General features: G+C 43.4%; 1 protein-coding gene across 2 annotated transcripts in view; it reads right to left on the bottom strand.

Annotated features, from left to right (window-relative positions):
- LOC109877800 (ephrin type-A receptor 6-like) overlaps positions 1-21,739 on the bottom strand; it is a 204,830-nt gene that overhangs the window by 168,336 nt on the left and 14,755 nt on the right. For both annotated transcript variants that reach the window (XM_031805585.1, XM_031805584.1), the window contains exon 2: positions 14,308-14,372. In XM_031805585.1, coding sequence (XP_031661445.1) covers positions 14,308-14,372 — 65 coding nt within the window. The remainder of the gene's footprint in view (positions 1-14,307; positions 14,373-21,739) is intronic.

The raw sequence follows: 21,739 nt of genomic DNA, 5'->3' as shown, positions 1-21,739 counted from the left end.
CCGATAACCGATATTTAAAATATTTGCATCTTTTTAAATCATTCTAGTACAGTTAAATAGTTAACACACACACATGGACGCAGCGGTCTAAGGCACTGCATCTCAGTACAAGAGGCATCATTAAAGTCCCTGGTTCGAATCCAGGCTGTATCACAATCGGCCGTGATTGGAGTCCCATAGGGTGGCGCACCATTAGCCCAGTGAAGTCCGGGTTAAGCCGGGGTCGGCTTTTGTACAGCTTTGACAGCGCTACTGTATATTTTTTGACATGCAAAGACCCAAACGGCGTTCCATCGTATGTATGTTTTGAAGCTAATAGCAGTGACGCAATTACAGTGTAACTCCGGTAGGGCAATATCTGAAAAATAGCCCCCTTGGTAGTGTGTACCGGTGCTCGACCAATCGGCAAAAGCCAACATCACCCACAACAGACAACAGTTGATTGCCAAGGGCAATGAATTCCATTAGCTTGGTGTTAATGGATTTCACCTTTCGAGTTGTCTCGCTGAAATGTTCTTACTCTTTGAAATGACTGCTCGACTTGTTGACTACTCGATCCAAACAGCAGACATTGTGGGCTAGGTTGTGAATGCTGTGTTGCACATGTTGCGCCAAATTTTATGTGGCGTCATTACGTCCTGTACCTATGTTATATAGGTATGCACGTCAGCTTTGACATCGGTTTTGCAGATCAGCGTTAAACTAGACAGACATCGGCCGATACCGATGTTGGCATTATAGCTAATAATCGTCCGTATGTTTACCGATATATCGTGCATCCTAATAACCCTAATTTATAAGACCGTTCTTATTTGATCAATGGTGGTCGGACCCATCTATGTGAAGCTAGCCACAATAAGGATTAGCCACAATGGTGGACTTTGCTGTTAGCCTTCAAAAAAAGGTACGTCATTGAGAGTGATGCAAATTAATACAAATAGTATAATTATGCCATAATTCATGCTAAACGCGGTTGTAATGTTATATAAAATAACAAGACAATAATTTGTTAATTTGACAAAAATATGTTGAAATCACACTGGATGTATTATACATTGGGGGCATACTTATTTCACTGTACAGCCTTACCTATGGATTGTGGATCAATGACATGGTGTATCAGTCTACTCACATTAGTGTCGTAGCGCTCATTGCGGAACTGAAATAACTCTGAATTGAGTCACATTTATTATAAACCTAATGTATTGAACACTATTGCCGAGGAAAAACAATACTGCGTGGATGTTTTGGAGTCTGATAACTCTGAGGAGGACGTTGGGAAAAAATATCTTGGGTATTGAGTAGACTGATACCCCATTTCATTGACCCCCAATCCTTAGGTAAAGCTGTACAGTGTAATATGAATGTCAATACACACAATAGGCTGACTGGGGAGGTGATTTCACACAGTCACAGTCCCGCGATAAGAGATACAACGCTAATAGTTGCGTAAACGCTTCACAGTTGTGTTCTGTGGGTGTCACCGAGTAGACTGACACCCCATTTCATTGCTTCACATTCCAACCTTGTTTAATATTATCTAGTATAAATATGGCATGATTCCACCAACTGTAATCTTCTGCATTACTTTCACATAGGAATTTTATTTTGAAGGCAAACCGCAAATTCCTCTATTGTGCCTAACCCTTATTGTGGCTAGCTTCACAACACATAACCCAGTCCGGTCGAGGCCTCACTAGCCAGATGAAGCTAGCTGGCTGCTTATAACGTTAGCTTTGGGCAACAGGGTTAAATAGTTGGCTAGCTATTTATTTTCATGAACTGAAGTTCAATTTCAATAGGCGAACAACAAGTGGCTACCTAGATAATACTTACAAGGATTCCTAAATCAAGAATAATGAAAAAGACTGCAGTTTCTACTGGTCATTGTTTTCAGGCTGGTAGTATTGGTGCTAGCTAGGTACCAAGCTAATTCTAGCTACCCCAGAAGTTGTGAACAGTAGATACAGAACAAAACGTTTGAACAATGGGGTTGTCAGCTCGGGGATATGAACTTGCAACCTTTCGGTTACTAGCCCAACGCTCTAACCACTAGGCTACCGTGCCGCCCACATCACCCATGACAGAGAACAGATCATTGTCAAGGGCAATGAATTCCATTTTTTGGTGTTAATGGATTTCGCCTTTGAGTTGTCTTGCTGAAATGTTCTTAATCTTTCAAATGACTGCTCGATTTGCTGACTGCTCGATCCACACAGCAGACAATGTGGGCTAGGTTAGGAATGCTGTGTTGCATATGTAGCGAAAACATTTACGTGGCATCGGTTTTGCACATCGGAGTTAAATGAGACATCGGGGCGATACCGATGTTGGCATTTTTAGCTAATATCGTCTGATTACGATATGTTCACCGATATATCGTACATCCTTACTCTAAAATTATATTTGAAAAACAGAAAAATCAAGCAACAATGACCCAACCCATTATGACATTGGTTGGTTCATTCCCCTCAGTCGATCTACCTGCACATAGCCTATTAGCTATGCAATTAGCTGCTGCATATTTAAGTGATAATGCCCGAGAAGCCGTTGTCTGGAGGATATATTGGCACCGTGCCATTATATCCTCCAAACACTGCCTTCTAAGGCATTATCACTTTTATACAACGGGTTACCAACATATTCAAATAATGATTGACATATTTTCATTTTTTAAATTCATACTATTTTATCTTTCCACAGGATATAGTCACGGCACAAATCTAGGGTTGCTACCTTCTGTAAGCCGTCTGGTCGTTCGTTCTATCAGTTAGGTTACCAGAGACACGACCCCATCGTTCAATCTTTTTGTTCTGTATCTATGGACGCGACCCAGTCATTCAGTCTTTTTGTTCTGTATCTATGGACACGACCCGGGCATTCGTTCTAAATGTTCCATTGCCATACTGTCTGGAAACATTCTTATCCATTGTTTGCCAGCTAGCCAACTAAGGCTAACGTACAGTAACGTCAAACAGTGAAGCCAGAATAACAAAAGTCTTTGTGAGGACAGACGCTGGGAGATGAGAAGCAAGTACAGGGAGTGAATATTTAATAAATAACACAAGGACAGCGTCTGGACAAAGGGAACAATAAAACAATGTAGACATGGGGAAGAAACTGAGAAAGTGACAGATATGGGGGAGGAAATCAATAAGGTAATAGAGTCCAGGTGAGTCCCATGAAGGCGCTGATGCGCGTAACGATGGTGACAGGTGTGCGTAATGATGGGCCACCCTTGAGCGCCAGAGGGAGCAGGCGTGACCGTAGTTGCATTTGCATTTGTATAAGCTGTTTTCTAGTTCCATTTATTTGGACATATCCATAACAATGAGCTAATGAGGAGTGATTTTGCCTGGCATAGAAATAGTTCTCTCTCATCAGCACACTGTTGTGCAGAGGAGCTAGCCAACAACAGCTAACACAGTAACTTCAAACTGAAGCTGGAAAGACTGCAAACTAGCTGCACTTCATTCTGTTTGACCTTTTTTCAATTTAAATGTCTTTGTTATATCCATAAAAACTATGCCAGCTGATTCATGATTTCGACTGACTGAGAAATGCTGTCTGTCTTGTCCCGACACATTCAATACTACGGGACAGCTGGAGTTTGAATTTGAATATTGAAACAATGTTCCAAATATCGGAAAGACAGACAGCAAGGTTTATACAAATATCTGCTGTTGAAAACTAAAATCTTAGTCTAAAAAAAGGGAGATAATGTCTAGATGATGTTTATGGTGGAAATCAAGTTTATAAATTGTCTGGCTGGGCTGATGAGACAATGGATAGTCAGATGGAACAAAGTAAACAGGCATTTTAACATCATAGATTTAGCCAGGGGTAACTTGTGGAATAGACAACAACTGGAATGCGGTTTTAACCAATCAGCATTCAGGATTAGACCCACCTGTTGTATAAGAACTCACATTACTCAGCACCGGGATTAAAAACTATTATTAATATGCACAGCGGGATCTGTTAGCAGAAAAAGTTAAAGAAATCCTTAAACACTCACAAACTAACATTGTGATTTGTACTGTGTGTGTGTCCAGACTGACACAGGGATTTGTTCAAGACTTTATCCAGATTAGCCTGCCTCAGTGTTGTGTTGGAACACAATAACCCGGCTTGGTATTATCATGTTGTTGCATCACACAGCTGGCTGGGTGATGGAAGGGAAGGCCATTGAAAGCATGCAGGAAATGGACAATAACTTCCTCTCCACAACAGGCAGGCAGACGTCTCCATAGGGAACCAGGGAATTATGGAGTTTCTTCACTGTGCAGTGTTACCAAGGTAATTCAGGGAACGGTGCACATGAGATGAGTAGCCTTGCCTGAGACCGGAAGACTTGCTTAAGCTCCGTGTGCTAATGCCTATAGGTCTCAGCTCAGTGTGACATCAGACAGTCTTGTGTTGCACAGGTTTAATACCCAGTCTGTCACAAAGGCATGCCAACGTTGTGTAAAGTCAGTTATGTAACCCAGTTTGTCTCCCCTGCAGGAAGGTATCCCCACCTCCCTGCCTCTAGCAACAGCTGACAACTAGAACAGATGTACATGGGATTAGTGCTTCTCTTCATGAGACACAACCATCATTCTTTGAGTTCCGCCGTGTAAAGCTGCTTTAGAAAGGTGTTTAGCAGAAACAAAGGAAAACATGAGGCTTTTTAATCCCTTATAGCTGCTTTATGTCATTTAATAAATAAACAGAGCCTGTGTGTCTGGCTCCACTCCAGGGAAATGACTCGGTCTGTCTGTCTGCTGGGGCTGAGAGGGGCTTATTGTGGAGCAGACAGACGACATATCAGACATACCCTCCTCTCCCCTTTCCTCCCATTTCAAATCCTCTCCTCATTTGGATTTTTTATTGAACCTTTACTTAACTAGGCAAGTCAGTTAAGAACAAATTCTTATTTACAATGACGACCTACCGGGGAACAGTGTGTTAACTGCCTTGTTCAGGTGAAGAACAACTTCCTTTTTTTACCTTGTCAGCTGGGGGATTCGATCCAGCAACCTTTCGGTTACTGGCCCGACGCTCTAGCCGCCCCTAATCTTGGTTAACCCAGAACTAAAAAGCATTGTGTAATTGGTCAGCTGCTCTATTAAGATCTGGGTCCATATGTGTTAAGAGAAGGGATCCAGAAATGCTAGAACGAGGAGCTCCGCCTGAATGTCCCTTCCCCTTACGAAATGTTAAAAAATGCTAACACCTGTGAAATTGTGATTTGTCCAAAGCACTGGAACTAATGCTGAAAATGAGCGCATCCCGTTCCTTCTCTAAAGATTCTACGTTACCAGTTATGTTTATATAAATCTCTGAGAGATTACTCATGTTGTGTTCCCGTTTCATCTCCTCTCCTCTCTTGCTGAGGTTTTTTGGTAATAACCAAACCTTGACTTGTGAATTTGAGTACATTTTGTAATTATGAATCTATTTGCAGACTCCGTAAGTTCATTGTGAATTTGAGTACATTTTGTAATTATGAATCTATTTGCAGATTCCGTAAGTTCATTGTGAATTTTGAGTACATTTTGTAATTATGACTCTATTTGCAGATTCCGTAAGTTCATTGTGAATTTGAGTACATTTTGTAATTATGAATCTATTTGCAGACTCTGTAAGTTCATTGTGAATTTGAGTACATTTTGTAATTATGAATCTATTTGCAGAATCTTTAAGCTCATTTAACAAATACATGAATCTTCTACATATCCCTTTCCAGTGGGATTCCAAAACCTTTATTTTCTGTACTTTTGATGCAGAATAAGCCGCTAATATTCAAAGTGCCAGTAAAACCTGTAGTGGGATGTCCACTAACAAGGCTGGATCTCTGCTGCTACAGAATGTAAATATGGTTTTGCATATATGGTTAGGTGTGTGTGTGTGTGTGGGGGGGGGTGATGTGTGTGTGTGTGTGTGTGTGCTTGGGTGTGTGTGTGTGTATCTGTGAAGCCTGGATGATGCATGTTCATTAGCCAGTGCATTCCAGTGATGGGGGCTGCTGAGGCACAATTAATTAATTGATAGAAGCTGTCTCATACTGAGCCTAAGACACATTTTCACATTAATTAAAAAATATTCCCAGGTAGCCTTGATAATCAAAACAAACACACCATTAGCAGTGAATTAACCACAGTTTTAGGATGATTTCTTACGTGCTACCCATGCTTATGTAGAGGCCTAGAAAATCTGCGACGTGGAGAACCCGGACCAAATCACGGAATCCAGACATTATAACGGAATTCAACAATATACAATATTTTATTTAACTTAGGGAATAAAATACAATTTTATTTCTCACATGCTTAGTAAACAACATGTGCAGACTAATATTGAAATGGTTACTCAAGGGCCCTTCCCAACAACGCAGAGAGAAATAAAATAGAGAAATAATAAAACACCTAATAAAAGTAATAACAAATACACAATGAGTAACGATAAGTTGGCTATATATACACGGGGTACCAGTACCAAGTCCATGTGCAGGGGTACGAGGTAATTGGGATGATGGTGTTGATGTGAGCCATGACCAGCCTTTCAAATAATGGCTACCAGCCTTTCAAATTTAATGGCTACCGATGTGAGTGCTACAGGGCGGTATTCATTTAAGCAAGTTACCTTCGCTTTCTTGGGCACAGGGATTATGGTGGTCTGCTTGAAATATGTAGGTATTACAGGCTGGGACAGGAAGAGGTTGAAAATGTCAGTGAAGACACTTTCCAGCTGGTTAGCGGATGCTCTGAGTATGCGTTGCGGTAATCTATCTAACCCTGTGGTCTTGTGAATGTTAACCTGTTTAAAGGACTTAAAGAAAGCGTTATCACACATTTGTCCGGAACAGCTGGTGCTCTCATGCATGGTTCAGTGTTGCTTGCCTCGAAGCCTGCATAGAAGGTATTTAGCTCATCTGGTAGGTTTGCATCACTGGGCAGCTCGCGGCTTGGTTTCCCTTTGTAATCCGTGATAGTTTGCAAGTCCCGCTACATCCGAAGAGCATCAGATCCGATTCAAACTTAGTCCTGTATTGACACTTTGCCTGTTTAATGGTTCGTTGGAGGACGTATAAGTGTCCAGATAAGTGTCCCCAAATCAACTAAATGTATTTCAAATGTATTAACTTGCCCAAGTTTGTCATAAGACATGAACAGAAAGAATCAGTGACTCGTATTTCCTGCAGCTTTCTGAAAAGGCAACGAGAATTCCCCGTCTGTGTATGTGCGGTGCACAGGTCTACCACCTTGTGTACCCGTTAGCGATGATGCTAATGAAAAGTCGTCTGGTAGAAGGAAAGGCTTTCCCATAATAGGGCCCTACTTATGTTGTCAAGCTGGGTGCTATCTAAGCAACACTACAGAGTGCACTGTGCTTCAACTGACAGCTAAATCAGGTTTCTATGCTGCCTACACCCCAACAAGAGTAAAGCCCCTTTACACTCCGTCTTAGGCCTGGAATAGAAAAGGCAACAACACAATGCAACCAGCAGTAGCAGGGAATCGTCTGAGCCCATATCGCGGACTTCACACCAGAAGCTGTAAACCAAGAGGGTAGAACTTGATGTTTTTCCACCACTCTAAAAGGAAATAACACACTAGATACTTGGCTTGTTTTCTATAGTAGAGAATAATACCACCGCTAAAAGAAGTTGGCTGTCTTTATGTCCACATCTTTAAAAAGCTATCAGTGTCTGTTAAAGGTAGTCTATGGATAGTGTGTTTATCTGTAGATCCAAGATGGCTATAATATAATATGTATACAGTGCCAGAACATTTTTAGAAAACCTGCTCATTCAAGGTTTTTTTATTTTTTTTTACTATTTTCTACATTGTAGAATAATAGTGAAGACTATGAAATGACATATGGAATCATGTAGTAACCAAAATAGTGTTGAACAAATCAAAATATATTTTATATGAGATTCTTCAAAGTAGCCACCCTTTGCCAAGATGGCAGCTTTGACACACTCTTGGCATTCTCTCAACCAGCTTCATGAGATGGTCACCTGGAATGCATTTCAATTAACAGGTGTGCCTTGTTAAAAGTTAATTTGTGGGGGGCCTCCCGGGTGGCGCAGTGGTCTAGGGTCACCAGAGACACTGGGTTTGCGCCCAGGCTCTGTCGCAGCCGGTGTACAATTGGCCTAGTGTCGTCCGGGTTAGGCCGGTAGGGATATCCTTGTCTCATCGAGCACTAGCGACTCCTGTGGCGGGCAGGGGGCAGTGCGCGCTAACCAGGTCGCTAGGTGTATGGTGTTTCCTCCGACACATTGGTGCGGCTGGCTTCCGGGTTGGATGCGCTCTGTGTTAAGAAGCAGTGCTGATTGGTTGGGTTTCAAGGGACGCATGGCTTTTGAGTTGTAGCGATGAGACAAGACAGTAACTACTAACAATTGGATACCACGAAATTGGGGAGAAAAGGGGGGATTTAAAAAAAAAATATATATATTATTTTTTTTAAAGTTAATTTGTGGAATTACTTTCCTTCTTAATGCATTTGAGCCAATCAGTGGTGTTGTGACAATTATGGGGGTATAGAGAAGATAGTATGGACTCCAAATAGGGCTATGGCAAGAATAGCTCAAATAAGCAAAGAGAAACGACAGTCCATTACTTTAAGACATGAAGGTCGGTCAATACAGAACATTTCAATAACTTTTAACATTTGTTCAAGTGCAGTTGCAAAACCATCAAGACATATGATGAAACTGTCTCTCATGAGGACCATCACAGGAATGGAAGCCCCAGAGTTAACTATGCTGCAGAGGATACGTTCATTTGAGTTACCAGCCTCAGAAATTGCAGCCCAAATAAATGCTTCACAGAGTTCAAGTAACAGATCTCAACATCAACTGTTCAGAAGTGACTGCGTGAATCAGGCCTTCATGTTTGAATTGCTGCAAAGAAACCACTACCTACTTGGGCCAAGAAACACAAGTAATGGACATTAGACTGGTGGAAACTTGTCCTTTGGTCTGGAGGCCAAATCTGAGATTTTTGGTTCCAACCGCCGTGTCTTTGTGAGAAGCGGTGTGGGTGAACGGATGATCTCTGCATGTGTATTTCCCACCGTAAATCATGGAGGAGGAGGTGTTAAGGTGTGGAGGTGCTTTGCTGGTGACAATGTCTATGATTTCTTTAGAATTCAACAAACACTTAACCATCATGGCTACCACAGCATTCTGCATTGATACGCCATAAAAAAAAATATTTAAAAAATTCTCCTTTATTTAACCAGGTAAGCTAGTTGAGAACAAGTTCTCATTTACAACTGCGACCTGGCCAAGATAAAGCAAAGCAGTGCGACACAAACAACACAGTTACACATGGAATAAACAAGCATACAGTCAATAACACAATAGAAAAAAAGAAGGTCTATATACAGTGTGTGCAAATGGCGTGAGGAGGTAAGGCAATAAATAGGCTATAGTAGCAAAGTAATTACAATTTAGAAGATTAACACTGGAGTGATAGATGAGCAGAGGATGTGCAAGTAGAAATACTGGTGTGCAAAAGAGCAGAAAAGTAAATAAAAACAATATGGGGATGAGGTAGGTAGATTGGGTGGGTTATTTACAGATGGACTATGTACAGCTGCAGCGATCGGTTAGCTGCTCAGATAGCTGATGTTTAAAGTTAGTGAGGGAGAAAAAAAAAGCCTTGAACTTCAGCAATTTTTGCAATTCGTTCCAGTCACAGGCAGCAGAGAACTGGAAGGAAAGGCGGCCAAAGGAGGTGTTGGCTTTGGGGATGACCAGTGAGATATACCTGCTGGAGTGCGTGCTATGGGTGGGTGTTGTTATCGTGACCAGTGAGCTGAGATAAGGCGGAGCTTTACCTAGCATAGACTTATAGATGACCTGGAGACAGTGGGTCTGGCGACGAATATGTAGCAAGGGCCATCTGGTTTGGGTTTAATGGGACTATCATTTGTTTTTCAACAGGACATTGACCTAACACACCTCCAGGCTGAGTAATGACTATTTTACCAAGAAAGAGAGTGATGAGTGCTGCATCAGATGACCTGGTCTCCAGAATCCACCGACCTCAACCAAATTGAGATGGTTTGGGATGAGTCGGACCGCAGAGTGAAGGAAAAGCAGCCAACAAGTGCTCAACATATGTGGGAACTCCTTCAAGACTGTTGGAAAAGTATTCCAGGTCAATCTGTTGATTCAGGTTGGATGCTCCCCATCCAAACTGACAGGGCTTGAGAGGATCTGCAGAGAAGAATGGGAAAAACTCCCCAAATACAGGTGTGCCAAGCTTGTAGCATCATATCCAAGAAGACTATGCTGTAAACGATGCTAAAGGTGCTTCAACAGAGTACTGAGTGAAGAGTCTGAATACTTTTTTTTATATACATGTGTTTTTCTTATATATTTGCAACAAAAAAAACTGTTTTTGGCTTTGTCATTATGGGGTATTGTGTGTAGATTGATATGGGAAAAACACAATATAATCCATTTTAGAACAAGGCTGTAACGTAAATGTGGAAAAAGTCAATGGGTCTGAATACTTCCCGAATGCACTGTAATATATATCTATATTTATAAACTTGTTCGAGCCCTGAATGCTGATTGGCTGACCGCCATGGTATATCAGGGGTATGACAAAACATTTATTTTTACTGCTCTAATTACATTGGTAACCACTTTATAATAGTAATAAGGCACCTTTGGGATTTGTGATATATGGCCAATATACCACGGCTAAGGACTGTGTCCAGGCACTCTGCTTTGCGTCGTGCCTAAGAACAGCCCTTAGCCGTGGTATATTGGCCATATACTGTACCACACCTCCTCGGACCTCACTGCTTAACTATATGTAGTCTGAGACAGTGAGTGTGCCAGTAATTTCATCTTCAAAACACCTGTTATCTACAGAGACCTACAGAGATAGTTCCGCACAGGTATGCATAACCATAGTCAATAATGTCCTGTATGATAACGTGCTAGAGCTAGCTGCTTCCGACCTGCCGTGCTCAGATATCTGACTGTGTCTAATAGACAGGGGATTCACTGCTCTCTTCCCCCAGGTAGCAAGGGATTCAGACTATTTTACCCCCCTCCATCCATCCCTTCTTCCCTCCAGACCTCCTCCCCTTTCTCTAGCTGCCCCTCTTACCGTGCCTTGTTAAATATTCATCGGCAAACTGTTTTCCGTGGAGAGCAAAGGATGAGAGCGGAGAGAGGAGTGAAAGGAAGAGGAGAGAGAGACAGAGCAGAGGGGTCTGACAGCTTAATCATGTAGTCAAAGCTGCAGACAGGACAGGTCTTCTCTCTCTCTGCTGCCTCTGGCTGTCACAACCAGCTACATGGTGTAATCCCCTCTCCTCTCCTGACACCAGCAGACAGAGCAAAGAAAAAGGGGCAAAGAGATACACAGAGGGGTAAAGAAGATCGAGATGCACAGAGGGGTAGAGAAAATAGAGAGGTAGACATAAAAAGACAGAGGACCTTTCAGAGGTGAAGATAGAGAAAAAGGCAGAAAAACAGGGGCACAGATAGAGAGACAGGGGGGAGAGGATAGAGAGACAGGGGAGAGGATAGAGAGACAGAGGGGAGAGGATAGAGAGATAGGGGGTAGAGAGATAGGGGGAGAGAGATAGAGAGACAGAGGGGAGAGGATAGAGAGACAGAGGGGAGAGGATAGAGAGACAGAGGGGAGAGGATAGAGAGACAGAGGGGAGAGGATAGAGAGACAGGGGGGAGAGGATAGAGAGACCGGGGGGGAGAGGATAGAGAGACAGGGGGGAGAGGATAGAGAGACCGGGGGGGAGAGGATAGAGAGACCGGGGGGAGAGGATAGAGAGACAGAGGGGAGAGGATAGAGAGACCGGGGGGAGAGGATAGAGAGACCGGGGGGAGAGGATAGAGAGACCGGGGGGAGAGGATAGAGAGACCGGGGGGAGAGGATAGAGAGACCGGGGGAGAGGATAGAGAGACAGGGGAGAGGATAGAGAGACAGGGGAGAGGATAGAGAGACAGGGGAGAGGATAGAGAGACAGGGGAGAGAGGATAGAGAGACAGGGGAGAGAGGATAGAGAGACAGGGGAGAGAGGATAGAGAGACAGGGGAGAGAGGATAGAGAGACAGGGGAGAGAGGATAGAGAGACAGGGGAGAGAGGATAGAGAGACAGGGGAGAGAGGATAGAGAGACAGGGGAGAGGATAGAGAGACAGGGGAGAGAGGATAGAGAGACAGGGGAGAGAGGATAGAGAGACAAGGGGGAGAGGATAGAGAGACAGGGGAGAGGATAGAGAGACAGGGGAGAGGATAGAGAGACAGGGGAGAGGATAGAGAGACAGGGGAGAGAGGATAGAGAGACAGGGGAGAGGATAGAGAGACAGGGGAGAGAGGATAGAGAGACAGGGGAGAGAGGATAGAGAGACAGGGGAGAGAGGATAGAGAGACAGGGGAGAGAGGATAGAGAGACAGGGGAGAGAGGATAGAGAGACAGGGGAGAGAGGATAGAGCGACAGGGGAAGAGAGGATAGAGCGACAGGGGAGAGAGGATAGAGAGACAGGGGAGAGAGGATAGAGAGACAGGGAGAGAGGATAGAGAGACAGGGGAGAGAGGATAGAGAGACAGGGGAGAGAGGATAGAGAGACAGGGGAGAGAGGATAGAGAGGACAAGGGGGAGAGGATAGAGAGACAGGGGAAGGATAGAGAGACAGGGGGGAGAGGATAGAGAGACAGGGGATGAGGATAGAGAGACAGGGGAGAGGATAGAGAGACAGGGGAGAGAGGATAGAGAGACAGGGGAGAGGATAGAGAGACAGGGGAGAGAGGATAGAGAGACAGGGGAGAGAGGATAGAGAGACAGGGGAGAGGAGAGAGAGACAGGGGAGAGAGGATAGAGAGACAGGGGAGAGAGGATAGAGAGACAGGGGAGAGAGGATAGAGAGACAGGGGAGAGAGGATAGAGCGACAGGGGAGAGAGGATAGAGAGACAGGGGAGAGAGGATAGAGAGACAGGGGAGAGAGGATAGAGAGACAGGGGAGAGAGGATAGAGAGACAGGGGAGAGAGGATAGAGAGACAGGGGAGAGAGGATAGAGAGACAGGGGAGAGAGGATAGAGAGACAGGGGAGAGAGGATAGAGAGACAGGGGAGAGAGGATAGAGAGACAGGGAGAGAGGATAGAGAGACAGGGGAGAGAGGATAGAGAGACAGGGGAGAGAGGATAGAGAGACAGGGGAGAGAGGATAGAGAGACAGGGGAGAGAGGATAGAGAGACAGGGGAGAGAGGATAGAGAGACAGGGGAGAGAGGATAGAGAGACAGGGGAGAGAGGATAGAGAGACAGGGGAGAGAGGATAGAGAGACAGGGGAGAGGATAGAGAGACAGGGGAGAGGATAGAGAGACAGGGGAGAGGATAGAGAGACAGGGGAGAGGATAGAGAGACAGGGGAGAGGATAGAGAGACAGGGGAGAGAGGATAGAGAGACAGGGGAGAGGATAGAGAGAAGAGTTAAAGAGCTACAAGGAAAACAGTTTGTCAATAGTTAATCTGAACAGACCAAGGACTTCTTGTCATAACCCAGTGTGAATGGACAGTCAGCTGTCCAATCTATTCACCCACAAGCGACAGCCACCTCACGCTAGACACAGCCATGCTCGTACCAGACATCCCACAGTGAACAAATCCAAATAGTTTCTTTTCACTCACATTGAAAGAGTCCATTATAACTTTATATGGCCCTTTAGTATCAAGTGAAGGTGGAAATTGAAAATAGATTGAATGTGAGACATTCCTTCGAGACTTGTGCTAATTATCTCACTCACTATCCTCTCTCTAGAGGTCTGGAAATACAACAGACCTGGGAATCGGATTATTATTGGTCGTTATCACATCTGCTGATCAATATGATTGATTGGGTATTGATCAAGCCAAGACATTATGTTTGTGAATAAACTGTGGGATCCTCCACACAAACGCCATGACTGGGTGCAGCAGTGAATCACATGCACGGTAGAGCTAGTGGATATAGGCAAAAATCCATACTGCGATAAATTGCCTGAATTGATGTGATAACGATAAATAGAACAATACATATATTACCTTAATGTGCACCACAGTTTTTTAAATGATCCTTTAAACTACTACTACTGGTTTGATGGTTGTACCACCATCTATTGTCCCATTAACAATCACACATATTAGCAAACTTGCTTCATTTCAAACTCCACATTTCTCTAGTATAGGCTACTTACAGTACTGAACAATATCCGCAAAATGTCTGCGACAAGTGATCGGTGTCGATCATTTTTGGTTTATCGTCCCAGCGCTAACACACTTACCCCATTCATGGGATAGGTCTTCCATCCCAGCTCTCCCAAAACAGACGTGGTGTCCAGTAGTACCACTGAAACAGAACAGGAGACCACAACCATTAGCATAATGTTGATATACATACCTCCCTGTTTCTGAATCAGTAATTGAAATATTGCTCATAAATTCTCATTTAGACTTCTGTAGCTTAACAAAAATGAGTTTCCCCCCCAGATAAATATTTGCATGTCCATTTTAGTAAAGCATCATTTCAGAGCTGAACAACACAATTTAGCCCTGATAGAGACTGTTGACAGCAATCTATCTCCTTCATATCCTCTCCCATTCACAGGCTTTTTTCACTTTCGCTCAGACAATAAGGACTTCCTGTCTGTCCCCAGAGATAAGATTACAAATAACCCGTCTCTTGGTCCTGAAGCATTTCAGTGTAATATCCGGCTATTCAACGTGAAATGGAGCACTGTAATTCACGTACATTATGTATACATTACATACAGCATGCAAATTGTATTCAAATTAGCATTGATTCTGGTAGATTCTGTTGATAGCTTTCACTGTAAGAGAAAGACAAAACATGTCCTTGAGACTTCTGATAAAAAATACATGGAAATACTGGGAATTTGATTTGTGATTGTGAAAGTAGTATTTTCATAATAGTTGACTGTAAGAGAGAGTGAAAGTCAGGAGGACAAGTCAGCGTTAGTATATTGACGCTTATCACGTTGTCAATATTACAAGTCCACCTCCTCCAGGCTGACAATACTGTGAACTTGAGTCTGTGTCAACATAGTTCTAAAACATCTTTCCATCTCTATCGGTGACTCCCACATCAGTAGACTTCACCATTTACGATCAGAATGTCATTAAGCAAACTTTTAGAATAACTGAATAATAATCTCCCTTACTCTGAGCAGAGGGTGGAAGGATAAGATATGTTACCTTCAGCTTTATACGGCATGGTAGCCTAGTGGTAAGAGCATTGGACTAGTAACTGAAAGGTTGCAAGTTCAAATCCCCGAGCTGACAAAGTACAAATCTGTCGTTCTGCCCCTGAACAGGCAGTTAGCCCACTGTTCCTAGGCCGTCACTGAAAATAAGAATTTGTTCTTAACTGACTTGCCTAGTTAAATAAAAGGTTAAAAAATACAATAACACTGGATCTTATAAGAATATATATTTTGAATTATCTGCATTATTATGTCTCTTCTTTAGAGCTGAAATAACCTTAACACAATATAGATGCATCAACATGGTTCTCATCTTGGGATGCACAATATATCGGTGAACATATCGGAATCGGACAATATTAGCTAAAAATGCCAACATCTGTATCGGCCCGATGTCTAGTTTAACGCCGATGTGAAAAGCCGATGTCAAAGCTACCGTGCATACCTATATAACGTAGGTAGATGACGTGCATACCTATATAACGTAGGTAGATGACGTGCATACCTATATAACGTAGGTACATGACGTGCATACCTATATAACGTAGCTAGATGACGTGCATACCTATATAACGTAGCTAGATGACGTGCATACCTATATAACGTAGCTAGATGACGTGCATACCTATATAGCACCAATACAACCAGCCTGAAAACAATGACCAGTAGAAACTGCAGTCATGTTCATTATTCTTAGCAATGATTTAGGAATCCTTGTGTAAGAAATAGCTAGGTAGCCACTTGTTATTCGCCTACTGAACTTGAACTTAAGTTCATGAAAAAGAAATAGCTAGCCAGCTACTTAACCCTGTTGCCAAAAGCTATACGCAGCCTGCTAGCTTCATCTGGCTAGTGAGGCTCGACCAGACCGGGTTATGAGTTGTTCCACTATTGTGGCTAATCCTTATTTTGGCTAGCTTCACATAGATGGGTCCGACCACCATTAATCAAATAAGAACCATCTTATAAATTAGGGTTATTTTAGATCACACCTAGCTATATAGTCAGCTATGTAACGATAGCAACTGAAACAGATGTCGTTTTGATATATTTTTGGGGAAGAACATTGTTTGCATCCATGAGCTATCTAGCTTTTTTAACGACCAGCACAATAGGTGCGCGAGACAACTTTACCAGCATCATAGCATTAATATCGATGAATCGTTGTGACATTAAATACAAGTGAGTGTAATCAATGTGTAATAACTACATAAAAAATGAATGAATGAATGCGTTAAATGATTGTGACGTGCAGTCATATTCAGGTCCTGATTGGTCAACAAGCTTATTTGACTCATCAAATAGTGTTATTTGACATGCAAAGACCCAAACGACGTTCCATAGACATCTTGGTTGAGAATGAAACGACTGAACGAATTAACAACGAAACAGCACAGCAAGTAAGTGAAAGAATTAGGTTTTTATGATGTTTTACTGGTAAAGGGGACATACGCAAATGGCAACAAAATAACTATTTGGCCTGTGTGTGTGTGTGTGTGTGTGTGTGTGTGTGTGTGTGTGTGTGTGTGTGTGTGTGTGTGTGTGTGTGTGTGTGTGTGTAACCTCTACTTAACTAGGCAAGTCAGTTAAGAACAAAATCTTATTTACAATGATGGCCTACCCTGGACGATGCTGGGCCAATTGTGCACTGCCCTATGGGACTCCCAATCACAGCCAGATGTGATACAGCCTGGATTCGAACCAGGGAGTGTAGTGACATCTCATGCACTGAGATGCAGTGCCTTAGACCGCTGAGTCCATGTGTATGTGTTAACTATTTAATTGTACTAGAATGCTTAAAAGGTTGCTAAATTATTTTTATATCGGATATCGGTAAGGGCCAAAAATGTAATATCGGTGCATCACTATTAATATCATACACTAGCAGAAAATTGAGATTTCCCATGCACAAGTGTCAAGCCAGTGTATTTGACAAAGCATTTCTGACAGAAACTGTCCAACCAGTTTATGAGCTTGTATGTGTATTGTCAGTGTGTGTGGCGCAGGCTGTAAGACGTCTGTGTGCTGCCACATATGTGTCGGTCAAAATAAGCTAAATGCTCTTTTCACTGAGTCCGCCATTCCCCAGTCCCCTGTCAGCCAGCCACCCAGCCAGCCACCCAGCCAGCCACCCAGCCAGCCACCCAGCAAGCCACCCAGCAAGCCACCCAGCAAGCCAGCCAGCCACCCAGCAGCCACCCAGCCAGCCACCCAGCAAGCCAACAGCCACCCACCCAGCAGCCAGCCACCCAGCAAGCCAGCCAGCAGCCAGCCACCCAGCAGCCAGCCTGCCAGCCACCCAGCCAGCCAGCAGCCAGCCACCCAGCAGCCAGCCACCCAGCAAGCAGCCAGCCAGCAGCCAGCCAGCCAGCCACCCAGTAGCCAGCCAGCCACCCAGCAGCCAGCCACCCAGCAGCCAGCCACCCAGCAGCCAGCCAGCCACCCAGTAGCCAGCCAGCCACCCAGCAGCCAGTCAACCAGGAGCCAGCCACCCAGCAGCCAGCCACCCAGCAGCCAGACACCCAGCAGCCAGACACCCAGCAGCCAGACACCCACCCAGCCAGCCACCCAGCCAGCCAGCCAGCCCCCCCAGCAGCCAGCCCCCCCCAGCAGCCACACCCCTCAGCAGCCACTCCCCTCAGCAGCCAGCCCCCTCAGCAGCCAGCCGCCCCAGCAGCCAGCCCCCTCAGCAGCCACCCACACAGCAGTGACAGACAATAAACAATCTGCTCTGGATCAAGCCAGGAGCTGTGGCACAACCACCAGTGTTACGGTATGGAGAGCACCCAGGATAGGGATGGATGAATTTATCTACGTCAACAAAAGCAAAGGGGCAAGAAAACCATTGAAAGCAGGTACTAAGAACGCAGGCATTTGGGGATACTTGAAGCTTCTCTGCTACAATATGAAGATCTATGCCAAAAAGCTGTATCTATCAAACAAGCCAGCAGGTAGCGTAGAACTCTGGGCCAGAGTTTGGTGTGTGTTAGTTGATTTTCCTGTATACTGTAGGGTAATTACTGTAGGATCTATGCTAAGTGAGACAGTGCATATACATAGTTTAAAATAACTGTATGATCTACGTTAAGTGAGACAGTGCATATACATAGTTTAAAATAACTGTATGATCTACGCTAAGTGAGACAGTGCATATACATAGTTTAAAATAACTGTATGATCTACGCTAAGTGAGACAGTGCATATACATAGTTTAAAATAACTGTATGATCTACGCTAAGTGAGACAGTGCATATACATAGTTTAAAATAACTGTATGATCTACGCTAAGTGAGACAGTGCATATACATAGTTTAAAATAACTGTATGATCTACGCTAAGTGAGACAGTGCATATACATAGTTTAAAATTACTGTATGAGCTACGCTATGTGAGACAGTGCATATACATAGTTTAAAAGAAAACACCGTCCATACAATATCCAGTGAAGTCCAGAATTATTGGATCCCTTGATGAAGATGAACAACAACAAAAACACAATAAAATAAAAATAAATACTGAACTGGGGGTCAAAATCAAAAGTAACAGTCGGTATCTGTTGTGGCATTAAGTACTGCAGTGTATCTCCTCATGGACTGCACCAGATTTGCCAGTTCTTGCTGTGAGATGTTACCCCACTCTTCCACCAAGGCACCTGCAAGTTCCCAGACATTTCTGTGGGGCCCTCACCCTCCAATCCAACAGGTCCCAGACGTGCTCAATGGGATTGAGATCGGGGCTTTTCGCAGGCCATGGCAGAACACTGACATCCCTGTCTTGCAGGAAATCACGCACAGAACAAGCATTATGGCTGGTGGCATTATCATGCTGGAGGGTCATGTCAGGATGAGCCTGCAGGAAGGGTACCACATGAGGGAGGGGGATGTCTTCCCTGTAACACACAGCATTAAGATTGCCTGCAATGACAACAAGCTCAGTCAGATGATGCTGTGACACACCGCCCCAGACAACAGACCCTCCACCCCGACAAAACCACGACTCATCAGTGAAGAGCACTTTTTGCCAGTCCTGTCTGGTCCAGCGACATTGGGTTTGTGCCCATAGGCGATGTTGTTGCCGGTGATGTCTGGTGAGGACCTGCCTTACAACAGGTCTACAAGCCCTCAGTCCAGCCTCTCTCAGTCTATTGCGGACAGTCTGAGCACTGATGGAGGGATTGTGCGTTCCTGGTGTAACTCAGTCAGTTGTTGCTGCCATCCTGTACCTGCAGGTGTGATGTTCGGATGTTGTTTCACGTGGTCTGCCACTGCGAGGACGATCCGCTGTCCGTCCCGTCTCCCTGTAGCGCTGTCTTATTTTTTATTTGACCTTTATTCATACAGAGAGACCTGGTCTAATAGCAGCAGAGGGAACAACGTTTCAGACAAAAAAACTATTTATATACACTAACACAACATTAAACACAACTATAAACACACTTACAGTACAACAAAAACATTGTACATTAAAAACACAAACGTCTTGACTAAAAACAGCTGGCCTAAAACAATTACACTCTTCTATGATATATACATCGATCAAGTGTTTAAACTCCACCAACGAAACTAGATCATCACATTTTATAATGTTCAGGACAGAATTCCAGGACCACGGAGGTAAGTAACTAACACTATTTCTACCATGTCCTGTTCTAGTTTTTGGTACTGTTAGAAGCAAATCAGAATGGGACCGTAAATTATATTTATTTACTGACCTGACTAAAAAAGAACAGAGATAAAATGCCATTTTACCCAATATGGCCTTATAAATCAGTGTATACCAGTGTTTAAGCCTACGCAAGGTCAATGATGACCAGCCAACAGCGCTGTAGAGATCACAATGATGAGTCGGATTTTTCTGATTTGAAATTAACCGGAGGGCTGCATGATACACTGAATCAAGTGCTCTTAGGGTAGTGGCTGAGGCCTGCATATATATATATATATAACATCACTAAAATCGACAGTAATGTACATCGTACCAGCTCCTTCCTGGTCTCAAAAGAAAAACAAGCCTCATGCCGGTAATAAAGTCCTATTTTCAGCTTGAGTTTCCTTATCAAGTTTTCTACATGCACAGTGAAGCTCAGCTTATCATCAATCCACACACCCAAATATTTGTACACTTTAACTTGCTCTATAGTATGTTCAGCCAATGTAGCAATGACATGATTTGCAACATGCCTGGCATTTAAAAATACCATGCATTTTGTTTTACCCGAATTTAGAATCAGCTTTAAATCATACAGATTCTGTTGTATGATGTTAAATGCTCTTTGGGCATTTTCAAAAGCTAAAGATAAACTACTACCACTTGAATAAAGAACAGTATCATCTGCATAAAAATGAACATCTGCTGTTTCAATAAGATCCCCAATCTTGTTGATATACAAAATGAACAACAGTGGGCCCAAAATAGAACCTTGCGGAACACCTGAGCACACCTCTATGGACTCAGATTACAACCGCCCTTACCCATTGTGTACGATTTGATAGGTAATTTATAAACTAATCTAGAGTATGACCAGTAATTCCACAACATTTTAACCTTTGCACTAACATAGCATGGTCCACGGTGTCAAAAGCCTTCGACAAATCAATAAAAACAGACACACAATGTAACTTCTTATCAAGAGCACAGTGGATGTCATTTAAAACTTTCAAATGTTGGTGAAAAAGTGCTGTGGCCAGACCACAGCACTTAGGTGTCTCACAGTACGGACATTGCAATGTATTACCCTGGCCACATCTACAGTCCTCATGCCTCCTTGCAGCATGTCTAAGGCACATTCACACAGATGAGCAGGGAGCCTGGGCATCTTTCTTTTGGTGGTTTTCAGAGTCAGTAGAAAGCCTCTTTAGTGTCTTAAGTTTTAATAACTGTGACCTTAATTGCCTACCGTCTGTAAGCTGTTAGTGTCTTAACGACCGTTCCACAAGGTGCATGTTCATTAATTGTTTATGGTTTATTGAATGGGAAACAGTGTTTAAACCCTTTACAATGAAGATCTGTGAAGTTATTTGGATTTTACAAATTATCTTTGAAAGACAGGGTCCTGAAAAAGGGACGTCTCTTTTTTTGCTGAGTTTATTTGGGAGGGATCATAGACCATTCCTCCATACAGAATCTTTCCAGATCCTTGATGTCCTTTGTCTGTGCTTATGGACTGCCCTCTTCAATTAAAACCACAGGTTTTTTCAATGGATCCAATAATTCTATACCCCAACGTATATAATAGGATCATTTATAGAAAACCATAATTGGAGTGTTGTGTCTGCATGGTACAATACTGTCACAGACACAGAGAAAGACAGAGAGAAAGAGACAGAGATTGTTGCAGCAAGTTAATCTATGCTTCTCTCCGCCAGCCATACATAATTGTTTCTTTGGCAGCGCCGCGGTGAGATGGCTGACTGCTCTCACACATCGATAACACGTGAGTGGTAAAATGTTAAACGTTGGTATATTTGTGTAGCCCTTTACACTCATACATATA

The sequence above is a fragment of the Oncorhynchus kisutch genome, linkage group LG26 (assembly GCF_002021735.2).
Source record: "Oncorhynchus kisutch isolate 150728-3 linkage group LG26, Okis_V2, whole genome shotgun sequence".
In the NCBI taxonomy this organism is placed as follows: domain Eukaryota; kingdom Metazoa; phylum Chordata; class Actinopteri; order Salmoniformes; family Salmonidae; genus Oncorhynchus; species Oncorhynchus kisutch.
This window is presented reverse-complemented; position numbering and strand designations above follow the sequence as displayed.